The sequence below is a fragment of the Ptychodera flava genome, chromosome 18 (assembly GCF_041260155.1).
Source record: "Ptychodera flava strain L36383 chromosome 18, AS_Pfla_20210202, whole genome shotgun sequence".
In the NCBI taxonomy this organism is placed as follows: Eukaryota; Metazoa; Hemichordata; class Enteropneusta; family Ptychoderidae; genus Ptychodera; species Ptychodera flava.
The window spans coordinates 33,743,214-33,761,577 of record NC_091945.1 but is presented as its reverse complement, the minus strand read 5'-3'; the positions used below and the strand labels follow the sequence as shown (position 1 = coordinate 33,761,577).

The 18,364-nt window shown below is 39.8% G+C and overlaps 1 protein-coding gene across 1 annotated transcript in view; it reads right to left on the bottom strand.

Annotated features, from left to right (window-relative positions):
• The window catches only part of LOC139117446 (uncharacterized), a 42,349-nt gene extending 24,923 nt beyond the window's left edge, over nucleotides 1–17,426 (bottom strand). Inside the window, exons 1-5 of the mRNA XM_070680564.1 lie at nucleotides 17,351–17,426; nucleotides 8,585–8,669; nucleotides 8,017–8,076; nucleotides 7,786–7,830; nucleotides 5,909–6,098 (exon numbers count right to left, since the gene is read on the bottom strand). Of these exons, the coding sequence (XP_070536665.1) occupies nucleotides 5,909–6,098; nucleotides 7,786–7,830; nucleotides 8,017–8,076; nucleotides 8,585–8,625 (336 nt within the window). The 5' untranslated portion in view covers nucleotides 8,626–8,669; nucleotides 17,351–17,426. The remainder of the gene's footprint in view (nucleotides 1–5,908; nucleotides 6,099–7,785; nucleotides 7,831–8,016; nucleotides 8,077–8,584; nucleotides 8,670–17,350) is intronic.
• Between the last annotated feature and the right edge of the window lie 938 nt (nucleotides 17,427–18,364).

Below are 18,364 nucleotides of genomic sequence, written 5' to 3'. Positions count from 1 at the left end.
CAAAAACAACCCTGTAGCCGCTCATTTTAATACTGATCACCATGAAATCAAAAATATTACAATTTTAGCAATAGTGCTAATCTATCAGCTACATGATAAGCTCTAGAAACATGTAGAATCACCGATGATCCAGAAACTAAAGACACTTTCACCCTGTGGCTTAAACATCCGCCCAATATTCAAATAAGTTTCTACAGCGTCCCCTCAGTCCATTTCCCGACAGTATAAATAATCACTCATGTGCATATCCACACGCCAGATTTCAACTTTTGGCGTCGGACTGCACGCTGAGTACATAAGTCTCAAAATCACAGATTATAACTTCATCTTTAATTGACTTAGTAAAACAATCCCATAGTTTAAAGTACGGTAAAATACTGGTTTTCTTTATTACTTACAGCATTTATCTATTAGGCCAAAAAATAAATTGTGCTGTTCCGATAACACGGTTTTTCTAAAGTAGGGTAGGTAGATAGGAATTTTTTCTACAAAATATTTATAATTTTAAATGCGCATTTTCAGGGATTCAAACGCTGTAACTGTTAACAGTTCAATCATCAGATTGGATTACTCATTGACATGTATCTTTGTCTGAATGTCATAGAAACTAAACTGTCTTGATCATAATTCCTTAACAGCACATTGTACTGTTAAAGCACATTCCGGTTCAGACCTGCTTTTCTTCAGTGGTGCATGGTTACGTTCTTGGGTGGTACAAACTGTCGGTCGCCCGCCATAATAGAACTTGAAATGCATCAACAGTTTACTTGGCTCTTGTAATTCCTCGACTTTCGCAGTCGCTCAAAATAGAAGTGAATCACGCTCACTGAGTGAATGTATTGCAATTTGACGTTCATTGTAGCGTCGCCAACTTGGATATTTAACTCCAGGATAAGGGAGCCTTCAGTAATTACAAAGGGGGTCACTTTTTAGAAAACAGTTCAGGGGGGGTCACTTTTTATAAACCTTTCTTGGAGGGGAGGGTCACTTTTGACAGAAGATGATATTATAGCCAAAACTTTGATTGTCCGTGAGATATTTCCTGAAAAGGAAATCACCAACAAAATACTCACACACTTATAGACCCTAATGCATAGTGAATTACACAACCATAGACTTGTAACCACTCTAGTCTAATCAAGAACAATAATCTAAATAATCAACCATACATAAATGCACATATTTATCTAATTTTGTGCTGAAAAAAAATTATTCATAGTTTCATCATAGACCCTAATGCATAGTGTATGGACATTTTGGTGAAATTCCAAAAACATATTTCTTGCACAACCAATAACTTGTAACCACTCTAGTCTAATCAAGAACAATAATCTAAATAATCAAGCGTACATAAATGCACACATTTATCTAATTCTGTACCGAAAAAAATTATTCATACTTTTATCATAGACCCCAATGCATCATGTAATGACATTTTGGTGAAATTCTAAACTCATATTTTATTATAGTCGAAATAGTTTGTTCTCGTTCTATATCGGCTTTTCAGGCTAATCGTGTCCACGGGGTGCCGATAGTAAAATCATTATCCCGTCTGATACGTGGTAGAGTAACCTTTTATAACCCTTCTGTAGAAAGAATTCCTGCTTTCACCGTACCAGACAGGTTAATCAACAGTAAAATGGCTACGGGTACGAGGCGCTAAATGTAAACAAAATAATTTACATACATACATACATACATACATACATACATACATACATACATACATACATACATACATACATACATACATACATACATACATACATACATACATACATACATACATACATACATACATACATACATACATACATACATACATACATACATACATACATACATACATACATACATACATACATACATACATACATACATACATACATACATACATACATACATACATACATACATACATAGAGCCTGGACAAGGGTCGAAATTTACATCGAGCCTCGCTTTCGCGAAAATTTTATATACATAGGACCTCGTTCTGACTTACTGATACAGCTGCAAAATTTTATATACATAGTACCTTGTTTTGACTTACTGATAGAGCTGCAAAATTTTATATACATAGGACCTCGTTCTGACTTACTGATACAGCTGCAAAATTTTATATACATAGGACCTCGTTCTTACTTACTGATACAGCTGCAAAATTTTTTATATATAAAATTGTTATATATATATATATATATATATATATATATATATATATATATATATATATATATATATATATATATATATATATATATATATATATATATATATATCAGAGTTCGCGTTTACGCAAAAATCGTGCGTATTTACGCATTGAAATTGACTCTCTACGCATTTTTTCATCGTTATGCGTTTTCTATACGCAAAGGATAACACCGAAAGCACTCCCCACGACTGAGCTTAGGCGACAACCTGACGACATTTGTTGCAACACATTTCTGTCAATCACTCATTTTGTGTGGAAAGTTTCGAATTCTCTGGGAGTTGTCTGAAAAATCGGCATCGTAGTCCACACGTTAAGTTAGGCACGTTATCATGTCAGCTGTGCCTATGAATTACGTTGCTAATTTTCAGGCGAGCGATAGTTTCTGAAAGTGAGTGATTGACAGAAATGTTGGGACAAATTATATAAATGCCAACCATGCACGATCATCGCGTCTCACTGTTCCCAAATTTTGATCCAGCACACATGCAGCATGGCGTCGAAGCAGACAAATCTGTTTTAATATCTTTCAACTTTGCTCTACGAGTCCGTGAAAAAATGATTCATTGGTACAGCTCGTCAGAATCCCGATAAATTTTGAACACTGCAGAAGTGTCTGGATGGTAACTGGTCGTTCAGGCACCAAGTCGTTTCGGCCCAAGTCGTTTCGGCCTCTCAATTTCCGGTCCCAAGTCACTTCGGCACCGCAACCCAAGACGTTTCGGCATCTGTGTTTCGATTTTTTTCAAACTATTTAGTAATTGACTGATCCGTCATATTCGTAAGCGTGACCTTTGCGTTCTGGCCAGTACTTTATGTGCATTTTGTGTGAATTTTGCCGTGCTGTTTCCTCACCGCTTTCAAACTTTTGCCGTGTCGGCGGCTATTGATATCGATAAACTTGTGTCACAGATTTGAAAATGATATGAAGTTTTTTCTTACGGTGTCTTCCCATGTTCTCACAAAGATTAAGCATGTACGTGAATGTTAGTTGACACTATACTTTTTAGTACTTTGATTTGTAACATTACGCTCCAGCACTAGTTCCCACAGGTAGCCTTCAGCGGTGTTGAAATGTCTTGGGTTGCGGTGCCGAAACGACTCGGACTTAAGGCCTGAAATTGGAAGGCCGAAACGTCTTGGGCCGAAACAACTTGGTGCCGAAACGTCCAGAAACCGTCTGGATAAGCAGCCATAACTCTAACTTTTGGGTTGCCCGATGTGTTGTGACGGTTGCATGTATACCCTTCTCTGTTACGTTTCAACATTGTTCAAGTTGTTCGTTAAACTGTTTTCATTAAAATAATGTTACATCGTACAATCCGAATATGTAGTGTAGGTTTATTCAACGGCACATTGTATTTTGCTGTCAGTTTTTTCATCAATCGAGTGCGGAAGTGAAATTACGCACTCAAATCCAGCCATTACGCAATTTTAGCAGACTAATGCGTATGCCGTACGCGAGGAGAAAAAAGTCACCGCGAACACTGTATATGTTCTGGCTGACTGATACAACCGCAAAAATGTATATAGACCTCGTACTCGTTATACAGCAACAAAATTTTATATACAAACTCGTTTTGAGAAGCTGAGATTCAGAATTTTTATATATATATAGATAGACAAGAGAGTACGAGGACCATAGAAGGACTGTAGTAGCCCTGCGTACGATGCTGTGTGCTCCTGGCGTATGTGGTGGTGGGCGGGAGGCGGTAGGCCTATATCACCGCGCTTGGAACACACAGTATCGTACGCAGCAGGGCCATAGCTCTGCCTGGCAGGGCTGTGTGTTACCGGCATTATACGGCCTTCCACTAGCCCTTCGAGTATGGCGAGAGTGTCCAGCTTTGGCTGCGCCGCACCAAGGTAGCGTAGCCAAAGTCGGACACTCTCGCCATACTCGAAGGGCTAGTGGAAGGCCGTAAAACGCTGGTAACACATAGCACTACCAGGCAGAGCTAGATCAACGTTACAGCCTCCCACCCGCCGTATAAGGCATTGTAGCCAAAGCCGAACACTCTCGCCATACTCGAAGGGAAGTGGAAGGCCGTAAAATGCTGGTAACACATAGCACTGCCAGGCAGAGCTAGATCAACGTTACAGCCTCCCACCCGCCGTATAAGGCATTGTAGCCAAAGCCAAACACTCTCGCCATACTCGAAGGGCTGTGGTGGAAGGCCGTAAAATGCTGGTAACACATAGCACTGTCACGCAGAGCTAGATCAACGTTACAGCCTCCCACCCGCCGTATAAGGCATTGTAGCCAAAGCCGAACACTCTCGCCATACTCGAAGGGCTGTGGTGGAGGCTGTGAGATTGAGGCTGTTTAACGCCTGTAACACACAGCCCTGCCACGCAGAGGTAGCAGGGCCATGGTGTCTGTATCGTAACCGTCAGAGTCAAAACCAGCCCGTAAAAAGGCAGGAATTCCATCTGAAAACACCACAGCTATGGACCCACACCTATTTGTTGACTGCAGCAGCCTCAGTAAATGAGGTGTTGCATGGTCAACGTTAGCTCAGCGTGGCAGGGCTGCGTGTTCTCTGGGTCGGCGTTGGTGGACAGGAGGCGCGGGCGGTAGGCCTATCCACCGCGCTACGAACATACAGTACCATACGCAAGGCCATAGTTTAGCTTGGCGGGCTGTGTGTTATTGGCTTTATATGGCATCCATGTGGTGGGAGGCCGCATAACGCCGGTAACACACATCCCTGCCATGCAGAGCTAGGCCATAGCTCTGCGTCGCAGGGCGGCGTGTTACCGGCGTTATAGAGCTGGTGGGCCTGGCAGGCCTAGCCCTAAGAGTATGGCGAGAGTGTCCAGCTTTGGCTACTCCGCCGGGAGGTAGCGTAGCCAAAGTCTGACACTCTCGCCATACTCGAAGGGCTAGTGGAAGGCGATACAATGCTGGTAACACACAGCCCTGCCACGCAGAGCTAGGTCAACGTTATACAGCCTCCCACCAGCCGTATAAGGCCGGTAACAAACAGCCCTGCCAGGCAGAGCTATGGCCATGCTGCGTATGATACTGTGTGTTCCAAGCGCGGTGGTATAGACCTACCGCCTCCTGTCCACCACTGTATACCCAGAAACACACAGCATCGTACGCTGGGCTACTATGGTCCTTCTATGATCCTTTGAAATACACGAGCCATGCTGTGTGCAGCATTGTGAACACAATGTTTTTTATGTAAATCCAGTTGCGACCAACATTATGAACATTTGGAAGTCACTATCTTGTTTCGAAAAGAAGGATGTTATATACACATAAATTTTCGAATCTCATATTCTCAAAACCAGTTTGTATATACAATTTTGGTGCTGTGTAACGAATGCGAGGTCCTTTTATATAAATTATTTACGGCTGTATCAGTCAGCCAGAACAAGGTCCTATATATATATAATTTTGCGGCTGTATCAGTAAGTCAGAACGAGGTCCTATGTATATAAAATTTTGCAGCTGTATCAGTAAGTCAGAACGAGGTCCCCTCATGTATATAAACTTTTGCAGCTGTATCAGTAAATCAGAACGAGGTCTATGTAAATAGAATTCTGCGAAAGCGAGGCTCGATGTTAATTTCGACTCTTGTCCAGGCTCTATGTATGCATGTATGTATGTATGTATGTATGTATGCATGTATGTATGTATGTATGTATTACGATATGGCACTCGTACTCTTTTGTCATGTAAGAAATACCTTTCTTTCGGCGTCTTGTTGCTTGTCGTCAGGTAAATAACTCTTAATTTTCTCGATACATTTGTCATCCACTGCTGACAGTAGGTTTTCAATTTTGATTTCTGCTCCTGTCTTGCCGGACTCGTCTTTATTAACATACTTGTAAGTGTCGTCATTCATCATGTGGTAACGTTTGAAAGAATCATGTGGGCTGGGAAAGCAACATTAACTCATAAATGATGCGTAATGTAAAGTTCCCTAATACAATGTCATAGTGTTTCTACTTGCAATTGCCACATTTATTGAATTTGACAAAAATGACAACATATGTCTGCTTTACACAGCATAACTAAAGCACTCAAGCCCTCATGGTGAAGTCCTAAGGGACAGGTCAGTTTTTTCGGTCGGGGGGGCGGTGGATTATTACATACAGATATCTCAGATGTATATATGTCTGATATATAAAAAAGTTTGCACTAGGACGGGGCTCTGAAACATATCTCTTATTATTATTATTAAAGATACGCGCCCAAAGGGCGCGCCGAAAAATGCAACTATATGATGTGGCTGGCACAATGCATTCTACGCGCAAGTATGAGCCGTGTCGATATTCAAAAATACCCTGACCCCATATTGGGCATTTCAAAAACATGATGACCCCCCTTATCACCCAAGTCAAAGACAGGGTGACCCCTTATGAATCTACCACCCCCCACCACCCAGGCCGAAGATACTGACCAGTCCCTAACGAAGACTCGTGATAAATACTATGGTTAACCATACGTGTTCTTGTCAACCTGGAGCGATTTTTATACCATTGTTAAAAGCTCATAAACATAGTTTGGATACCACCGAAAGTATTGAAGGCTTGAATATGTCTCGCTTGCTCATCTTCTAGTAGGAAAGCTACTCTTCCAACTGCCAATAAGTTATTAAAAGCACTCTAGCTATGTTGCAAGTGTGGCATTGGTATAATTAATGTTTTCGTCAAGTTGTGAAAATCATAATTGGAATTAGGAACAATTTTGCATAGCTTGGAGGGGATCCATTTCCATGGGTTGGCCGAAGAAATTGTATCGTGCAACAGAAAAGATCGTTATTTTGTCATTTTTTTACTTTTAATCACTATTGAATATTTAGTCAATGGATCAATGGACAGAATGACAAACAGACATAAGGATGACAGACATCACACTGATGGTAATGTCATCATGTCTATGGTGGGAGGGAAAGATGAAATGGACGTGTTAATAATTGTATAGGATGACTGCCTTGTTTCGATTTGCTAAACATTATGTCGAATAGACCAATTTTCTTCATCTACAGAGTTTGTGCTTCATTTGTGAGACTATGCTCATCAAGTTTAAACGTAGTAGTCAACGATTCATTTGAAAGTCACTATAAATTTTGACGGCCAAGAAGTTGATGTATACTATTTTCAAATCTGACAGAATATGCATTTTATGATGTTGGTAGCATTTCTGTTTCGACTCATCATGGTGATACATAGGTCATGATGCATTTCGTTACCGACAAATAAGGCATTTCATTGACGTTGGTAGTTTGCTGTTCGTGAATCCATAGTCATGCTGTCCATTTCACCATATCCTTTTGGGGGGACTGTGGTTTCACTGGCCCTTAGTTATATCAGAAGTATCATTTTCAGATACTGCGAACACAATTTTTTTTCTGGCATCATATGACTCTACATTACATCAACCGGTCACTGGATTGTTTCGACGTCATGGTATTATTATATATATATAAAGAATCCTACGACTAGTAATGTATTCGTATATTAATTTGAAGAACATGGACACTTCCCATTATGGTAGAAAGTAGTCTAGGAAAGCGCATTGTTCTCGTTTGTAAGAATAAATTTCAAATAATATATCTACCTTTCTTCTTTATGTGTTGAGGACAAAGTGTCATCTCTGGGAGAGCTGTAGAGAGAAGAAAAGAACCGATTTGAGTCCAATGTTTGGACACTCGTATATAAACTTTTATACAAAACAGAAACGGCAAATTGAGGTCGCGACAGTGTGCAAAACCATTTCGCTCTTTTACACTGCAGTGACTTTAGAGGAACAGACGACTTTAAAGAAAGAGATCCAATCATTTATATATACCTTTTTGTTGTTTGTGTTGGTGTTGGTGTCGCATCATTTGACGACGGAGTGTCTTTGTGTCTAGGAAAGAAGTATACAATCAATATGACACAATTTGTTCGTGCAAAGACTGTTTATTTTTTTGCTACAATATCATCTGAGTGTTTCTTGCAGAGCTTTTTCTAACCTTAGTTGGACGTAGTTTTATGATATTACGTATTTTTAATTTAGTTATTGTGGTAATATGCAGTCAAGTTATAACATTGAACAATGAATTGCTTATTACAAGTGCGTTCTCTTCTAATTCTTCTATGCATGACTAAAAATAATGAGCGTCGGTGTAAAGAAAACATTATAAAGTATGGAAACAATACTTTCAATTGTGAATTAATGGATGCGTATCTGTGGGAGCTGTCGATGACAGAGATTTTTTGAAGACCATTCTTGCATATCGTCCGGCGAATTTTCCATTTTTATGCATTTTTAAATAATTGCATTGTGACAACACGTGAAATTCGCAAGTAACCAAAACTTACCTGGACTCTTTCTCATATTTCATGACAGTGAATAATGATTTAAATTGACCTACCCTTTTGCATCCTTAACCTTATCTTGATCCTTTGATGACATGGTGACTGAATGTCTATTGCGAATCCTTCTGATTTTCGATTGAGCTGTAGAGTGAAGAATACACATGGCATTGTTATATAATGCCGGAGAGAACAAGCCAGTTTTTCTAGTGTCACAATCTGTGTAGAACTAGTTGAATATTGCTAATGTTAATATTAACTTGTTCTATGACAGAACCCCATGGCCGGTGAGTGCAAGCGCGCCGTACTAGCAGTATTTGCACGAGTGCTGCGATGTATTCGGCGGCAGCCGAATACACCGCAGTACGAGTGCAAATACCCCTAGTACGGCGCGCTTGCACTCACCGGTCATGGGGTTCTGTTTTTATTACATATGTTCTATCTTTTATTTGCATCATTTAAATCAAGAGAATCGAGTCAGTCAAGCTTCAGGGCGACCCTGCGGACTTATATAACATTGATATCACTGTAATGAGGCATCGAACCGGCTTTCACTTTTCATTGGTCAACGTCGCCACACCCTCTATTTTGATTGGCTAAACTGTTGTTTACTTGTTTATCAAGGATGACGTAAGAGGACGTCGGAGGGCTCGAATTCTGCTTGCGATAGCTCACACATACCGCGCCGTTACCACAAATAGCCAAACGAAGAGAACCACTTGACTCTTTATTTATTTTACACCCCATTACAAGGACGTTTATCTATCATATACACATCTTGTAATTAATTAGTCAACACAACTAATTATGCTAATCCGTGGACTTATCAAGGGTTGGTCAACATTGTAAAGATAGAGATGTAAATGAAAAAGGAGAGGTATGAAGATCTTGGGAAACAAGTCCCGAGGACGTCCGTACACCTAGTGGATGCTTATATATTCATGATATGCGCAAACAAACACTGCTCATTATTCAAAAATAAACGGGAAGTTGGATCGAAAGGAACGCTGGAAACGCGCATGCTTTTCGTTGCCAAGCGCCACATTCAAACATAACTAAGCAGAATGGTCCGGCTCCATGTAACAAATCCCACCCAGAAAGTATCGACCGACCAAGCAGAAAAGATCGCTCGAGTTGCCGTTTTATGAGTTTTTCAACAAAATTATATAGATGTATGTTTCACGTCGTCGTTTTTCTGGGAATGTATATACCAAGTACAATTTACAAATCGCGTCGCTGTGGTGACACATTAGCAACAGCACACTGGAGAATTTTCGACAGCGCTGTGAATTTTTAAAACCAGTCTCCGTCATTTCTCTGCACTCGCTATTATCTCCATGTCTGCCGGTAACACATCGTTATTTCCGTCTCAAAGTACGTACCAGCAACAGGCCTTTGACGTCAAAGTCGGTTGTTTTCTGATATACGGTAGCAACCAAGCTCATGACTAGAATGACTCTACGGCGTCAAAGAGTTATCTCACCGGTAACTTTTTCGCCTAATAGAAGAGAGTTGGTCGCTACATGGAGCTAGAATACTAGTCGCTACTAGTCTAAGGGAGCCTTCAGTAATTACAGGGTGGGGTGGGCCGGGGAATTGGGGGGAGGGTCACTTTTTAGAAAACAGTTCAAGGGGAGGGTCGACGGTGGTGACGGTCCGTTATGGCCACGTAGATTTGGGTCGCAGTAACTAAATTTTTCGGGCTCTCCAAGATGGTAAGTTCATGATATTTTGAAAGCCACGTCACCTCCCAGAATAAGAACTACTGTTTCGATCTTGTTGTTGTACTACTGCTGCCAGGCGTTAGAGCGGTGAAGCCCCCCCCCCCTTGCCAGCCCACTGCAGACTGCCCTTGGCGTCGGGACAGCGCAAGACAATGATGGACAGATTAACGGGACCAAATCCGTATGTTTGATTTGTTAAGATGACATTCTGTGTATAAAAATTCGACTTGATCTGATTAATTTATGAATTAAACTAATGAGTAAATTATGCATATCTCCAGGGAGATGGGCTGTTTTACTCATTATTGAAAGTAATCCCAGAAATCAGGAAATGAAACCAAGATCGCGACAATATTTGTGCAATCTTTGACTTTAATTTGGATCCATCCACATCAAACGAAAAGTTAGAAGAATGTTCACAAATATATAAACCGAGATTCAATAAATACTCATCCTAATGCCATCAGTCAGTGACAATACTGCTCTACAATGCCTACAATCATGAAAAATTTCTCAACTAAAACTAGTTAATTTGAAGGCTGATGAAGGTCTTTTGACAAACACATCTAGAGGGCGGGAGAATTGACCGGGGAGATTTGAAAAAAGTTTGAGGGTATGCCGGGACAGTATCGAAAAATACTGAGATGGTAAGGAGAACTTGAAATTGTATCGGCGTCCGTCTCAGAATGCACAAAAAGCACCATTTTGTCTAACAATTAAAAATATTTGACAGAAGCAGCCGGGACAGCCCCCTCCCATATCCACCCCTACTCACAAACTATGTATACCCCTTTCACCTATTAAAGAACGAGAGATGCCGGATAATCAAAACCCCCTACCTACTCATGCCACGTTTATCATATACATTTGTAATAATAGACCATAGAAACAGAAAGCAGCTAACCCATGCTGTCTGTAATATTGTGCACTTTTCAGTCACCCCAATATTAGGGACAATTGCTTCAACGTTTGACATTTTTTCAGTATTTCAAAGTTATGGAGGGAATGTTGTTCAAGAATAGCGCACTGTCGCTGAAATTCCCTGTTTAGTCGGATGTCGAGCTGCCAATTAGTCCAGTCGATCTACAAGGTGTTGGAATAAATAGAAAGTTGATCTCGGCGTGAGAAGTGCCTTGTAGAGTCGACTAGTTTTAGAAAACTCTATAATCAACAATGATGTAGTCGACTGCAAACCTTTCCTTTGCAAAAAGTCCAAACGTTACAAGAGAAGGTCACAAGGGCAAAAGAAGTTATCTGATAGGACTTGAATGGAAATCTGTTGCCATGACAACAAGGCAGACAGACCATGTAATATTTGTAACGTTTTGATTTTTGCTACACTGTAGATACCCAAATGTGAAAGTTTATTGAGAGACTCCCTAGCATCAAAAAAGTTACGCATGTTCATTTCTGTTTTCCTCTATTTTTGTTTCTGAATTTTCAAAAACGAACCTTGAATTCGAGACAATACTGCAGAACTAAATTTGAAAATCTTTCTAAGTTCTTAATAATGAGTACTTAAAAGCAATATCTGAATGAAAACTAACCAAAAAAATTGAAATTACGCCTAAAATGGAATTCATCGATTTCAGGAAATATTAGAATTTAACTTGGCCGCGATTAGTCACGGACCCTTCGCCCATACTCCTTGGCAATCGCCCATACTCCGAGAGTATAGGTGAACGCCCAAAAGACGATGGCCAGGAAACTTGTCGCCATGACAACTCGGCAGCCAGACACTGTAACATTTGTAATGTTTTATATTAATCTTAGCAACACTATAGACACCCAAATGTGACTTTTTATAGAGACTCCTAGCATCTAAGAAAAGTTAATTTGCTCGGTTCTGTATTCTCGATTTTTGTTTCTGAATATTCACAAACGAATTTCGAAATTCGTGACCAATACTGCAGAAGCGAAATCGAAAATGGTAGTAAATTCTTAATAATGACGGAATATTTGAATGAAAACTAACCAAGAAAATTAAGTTTACCTCTAACCGAAATAGTCGATTTAAGGAAATATTAAAATTTTACTTGGCCGCCATTAGCCACGATACCTTGTATGCTACAGAGATTTAATATAACTGAGAGATTTAAAATACATTACCTGGTCTATTTCTTAGACTGATGCCTTCATATGGTGTGGCTTTGTAGCCATGTTGATCTTGTACTGTAAAGGCTGTTCGAGAAAAGTTGCAACAGTAGTACAGTGTAGTTGCCGGGGCAACTAAGTTCGTTATATTACCACAGACAAAGAAAAAATCCTTTGTCTTTCTATCTCTGCGTTACAACTAATACAAGATTGTCGCTAGAGACGGAAAACGGCGTAATATACATTTATATCCCAGCAACACATGAAATCAGAGTTGATTTATTTCAATCGGGTATGCGTTCCAATTCAACCACACATTAATTTTTAACTTGTGAGCTTAGAATTTTTTTTTAAAGTTCCGTCTTCAAATTTAAAATACAAGTTTTAAAGGGGAAAAGATTGCATCAAATATTATGCCTGTGAATATAAGAGAGTGTTACTGTTCGACAATGGGTGGTATATTTGCATATTTAAGGAATGTACATCCATACATCCATAGCTGCACGGTGTGCACTGAAGACTTCAGGCTACAGCTATACCTGACTGCTGATGTCCCCGCTACAGTGCTATGCTTCGGGCAGGTTCGATTCCGATCGAGAATTTACGAATTTTTATGTGATAAAGAAAATTTGTTGTTCGTCGAATGATTTGATGTTTTTACCTTCTATGTCGCTTTCCGAAGACCATACGGTACTTACGTTGAGGCGCAGCTTTCGGGTTATTGCCACACCAGGTTAACGGGTAGCGCCTATCGATACGGCATCGTGTCTATAGCCAAAACGAGTTCAACGTGTCACGTTGACGTTGAGCCGTCCGTCCGAGTTGGAGCACTAGCCGCGATGGCAACTCCATTCTATTCTGTAGAATAGCTACAAAAGCTTGAGAGACTCGAAATTTCGTTTGACATGCCTTCCTTGTTTCCATGTCTAAATTCATCACATTAGCTCACGTAGATCACGGCATCGATCGCGACAGACCGGCCTGTGCATGAAAGCGTCACGGCGAAGTGCAGGAAAAAAGTTCTGGTTGTTGACGTAGGACAGGGATAATTTGGATTTCTTATCCGTCCTGTTCTGTCACACAGGTGGTGATTCGGGCCAGTTCATGTGATAGTTGCAAAAGTTGCAACAGTAGTACAGTGTAGTTGCCGGGGCAACTAAAGTACAGTGTAGTTGCCGGGGCAACTAAGTTCGTTTTATTACCACAGACAAAGAAAAAATCCTTTGTCTTTCTGTCTCTGCGTTACAACTAAGTCAAGATTGTAACTCGAGACGGAAAAGGGCGTAATATACATTTATATCCCAGCAACACATGAAATCAGAGTTGATTTATTTCAATCAGGTATGCGTTCCAATTCAACCGTACATTAAATTTTAACTTGTGAGCTTAGAATTTTTTTTAATAAAGCTCCGTCTTACAAATTTAAAATACACGTTTAAAGGGGAAAAGATTGCATCAAATATTATGCCTGTGAATATAAGAGAGTGTTACTGTTCGACAATGGGTGGTATATTTGCATATTTAAGGGAATGTTGCACATAATGCGATTCATTCAATCTTCAGTAATTTGTTAATCCAAGATTAAGATATTGGTCGGATTTACCTTTAGCATGACAAGAAGTCGTAAGTTGGGTGAGAAATAAAGAAGTGTAAATTTACGTAAATTTATGCAAATCAACAGATTTTTTTTCTCTCCCGTGTTCAACATTTCTAAAGAATGTAACCCCACTCTGGCCCTGTCAATTTTTCTTACATTTTCGCATTTCATTCTTTAAATGTTGTTTGCAATAATGCTCTTACATTTGGCATAAGAGTTATCACTATTATGCTCATCATGAGTTTAATCACTTTTGTGATGTCAGTCTTTCAATTCTTGCAATAGATAAAGCTAAACTAACGCCGATTTTTTTCTATGTAAACTCTAGTTTCGAATGAGATATTAAATTTCATAAAGTAATATCAAGCTTGACTCAAAATCATTTTCATCGTTTACACAAAAATTGAGATGTTTTACTCAACCAGATATGAACTGAAAATGCTCACGTGTTTCATTATATATTGCATTTATGTGCAAGTTTGAACCTTTGCTACATGCTTTGCTACATTTAAAGTGTTATGATCAACACAATGAATTTCACCACAGATCAATTCTAAAGGTCATTAAGTATTCAAATATGTAATTAGCTGAAATAAAAATAATTAATTTCTTTGAGTACTGTCATTGTATCACAATATAGCATGTGTAATTACCTTTGGTCAAGTCCTTCAAGCTCTATATGCCAAACCGTGAAAGCTTGTTAGCTATTTATGCAAATTATGAATTAGCTGACATGAAAATGCAAAATGACTTTCAATACTGTTATAACCTGGTATAATGATCAATGTACACAGCATGTTTCGCCAAATTTTATCAAGTAAATGCCAGTGTATATCCCTAATTTGGAAGGTTCATTAAATATGCATATTGGGAATTGGCTGAAAAAAATTTCAAATGACTTTCAATAATCTTGTATCATAGTATTTTAATGTACATAGCAAGTTTTGCCAACTTTGGTCAAGTCAAAACAGATAAATATCGCTAATAAATGCGGGATATCGGACCGCAGGCGGGCGAAGATTGCATTATAAGCGCGCCAACCCAAACTCACTGCATGGACATCACATTTACGAAATCGAAGTCCAAAGTCAACTACGTCATTGTTAGAATAAGAGAGGTTTTCCATCACACGGGAGCATACCACCACAAATTTTGCACAGATGGCGTTGCACTGGCATTGAAAAAGGGTGCATGGGAGCATGGGAACGCGGGCAGTTTCCCTCGCTATGGGTAGGAAATGCATTGAGCAAGACACACTTCCGGGTTCGCAAAAAAACGAGGATCCCATTTACGGGGCGCTCAAATATAACTATTTGCTGTGATACATAGCAGAGGCGTATATGTTTGTGATGCTGAGAATAACATCAGTAAATAAATGACGGGTTTTAAAAGTTGACGTTTTTTGCGATGAAACAGACTTCTGAAGGTAGCTCGCTTGGGGAACACGTCATCCCGGCCGCTGTCCGCTTTGACCCCAGTAATTCACACTGGTTTTGGTCGGCCCCAGGTACCCAAGTCACTTCGACCCCGTCACACTTTTGCCTACATGTCCACGGAGACGATTCAACATGTTCCACAACAAAGCCAAGACAAAAATTGAAAATATCAATAAAATGGCTTCACAAAGGCTGAAATACACGATACTCGATGAAGTATGAAGTTTATGAAATGAAATCAAAATTGACAACACAAGTGCTGTCTCGGGTAATACCACTTGAAGTTGAACTATTCTACAGACTGTTTTTCCATACAGTGCAGTATTTGTCAGTGACAAATTAATCTTTCCAATACATTTTTTGCGATGAGCTGGAAATTTGATTAATATCGAGTTAATGTACATAAATATTCCGTTATTTACTGGGACACGTTTATTTTCTCGATCCGCTATCTGCGGACTACGTGCTGAAGTACATTGACTGTTCATGTCAACGATCGTTTCTCCCTCTGCAGAGTTTCTGTATCCCGTTCAACAACGCTGTACCTCGATCACACGATAGTGACGCTATGTAGCTGTGCAGTATTGAAACTTATCATAAAATGGCCACCTCGTCTAACAGTACACGTATTGTCGGGATTATCGTACGGAAAAAAGACTGCAAAAGTAAGACTTATGAATCTTCATCAGAATTGAACACATCATGATTGTACACGAGTATCAACCGTGAATGCACGTTGAGCTCGGCAGTTACACAAGCATGGTACGCTACATGCATAGCCCTACGAGTATGGCGACAGTGTCCGGCTTTGGCTACGCCGCCTACCGGAGGTGGGAGGCGGCGTAGCCAAAGCCGGACACTCTCGTCATACTCGTAGGGCTAGCTACATGCACTGCCGCGATGCCGATCGTATGCATTCCAAGGCCTATCCCGGAATTTGTTTCACAAACAACCTCAAAGGAGAGCAAACATACTTCTATGGACAATGACGAACACGTTTCTCGGCGAAGCAAATCAAAACAGTGCAGAAGTACATGAAGTAGGTCATGGCCTTGGACTCTGTGCACGAACCTGATTGGACACTTCAATACCTTTGACCCAAAGTTATTATTCATCAGCACTTCCATGCCATGAGGCTAGGTAGAGAACGTATGTACTCATTTCTGGCGATCGAGCAGCGAGGGAAACAATCAATTACCAAGGATAAAGCTAATTTGCTAAACGATATTTTATCTTGAATAGTGAGTTGAATGAGTAATAAAATATCATATTTTTAATGTTCAATACGAGGTTGAAACACGGAGGGCCCGTGGTTGAAACCAGGGCTATCCAGCTGTAGCCAACCTGGGCAAGCACATTTCACAGCGCCCTCAAACAGTCGATTGTTTTCACTTGTCATACGCGGCGTAACAGAAAAATTAAAACTTTCATAACTTCATTAATATCCAAGCCACGCCCACCAAAACCTTTTCAGTTCTAGCCATTTGAATTCTGAAGATGTCTACCAAATTTGACTGAAATACGTTCAGCCGTTTTTGAGAAAATGGACCAACAGACAGACAGACAGACAGACAGACAGACAGACAGACAGACACACAGACAGACAGACAGACAGACATCGCTGCGACATATGCTCACGTGTTCACACGTGAGCAAAAAATATACCGCTTCATCCTTCCAGTGAACAACTGCTGCTACTTAACTTTGCTTTATGAAATGTATAGTATGAGGGAGATTTCATGCCATCTTTGATGAGAAATATTGCTTTGAAAAAATGTTTGTTGAGTGCCACGCCATCGTAAGCAATATTAGTCGATAAACCTCCCATACGATTATAAACCTCTCAACTGGTCTAGAGCACACTAAAACGAAACTTTCAGGAAACGCGATGAATGCGAGAAAGAAGGACGGAAACCCATGGTATGAGCAACACAAAATGGGGAGAATAATACATGTTAAGAAATCAGTACTCACGGCTGAATAAAACCTGTTGAGGAAAGCACGTTTCAGTTGCGAACTTCTTGAATGAACAGTGTGTTACTCTCGAGGAATGAAGGAGTACCAGTATAATAAAAACTGACTACGTGATATATTTATCTACCCTCGCTCACCGGCTTTGTTTCAGTGTATTGACATTGGACAGGAGACATGTCAAATGTATCCCCTTTCATGGCAACAGTTCAATTTCTTATCATGCAAATATTGCGCCACTGATCGGGTCAGGGTACACCATTGCTACTAGTAAACTAACTTGTTCATTCACTCGGTTTTTTACCAATCTTCAACACTACGAACATTAACAATGTAGTTTACTATCGGTAACTAACGTGACCATGCCTGGACACTAACATATCTGACACTTTCCAATCGAGAACGGGACATTCCATGGTATGATTTTGTTTAATTTTAAGACTGACGGAAATTCCAGACGTGGACCATCACGGTTGCCCTCACGGTTCCAATAGAAAAGGTTATCATATTCACGAAGTTAGATCAGCACTCAATTTTCTATTACAAGATCTGTTAAAATTGTAAGAAGGAAGTATGTACTGAAAATCGTTCTCTGCACATGTGTGTTTCTTGAGTACTTGGTCTATGATAAGGATAAATCTTGTAAATGCTGTAATTTCGATTGTTGCTTGGCTGCGAAACAATTCCCTGTCAGCTATTTTATGTTTGCTTTTAGTTTAAACTGTTTTACTCAAGAAACACACATGTGCAGAGAACGATTTTCAGTACATACTTCCGTCTTACAATTTTAACAGATCTTATTATAGAAAATTGAGTGCTTATCTAATTCGTAAATAAGATAACCATTCTCGTAGAACTAGATGGCAAACGTGATAGAAATTTCCGTCAGTCTTTGATTGTTTCTTAAAATTAAACAAAATCATACCATGGAATGTCCCGTTCTCGATTGCAGAGTGTCAGATATGTTAGTGTCCAGGCATGGTTACGTCATTCCCGATAGTAAACTATATTGTGAAT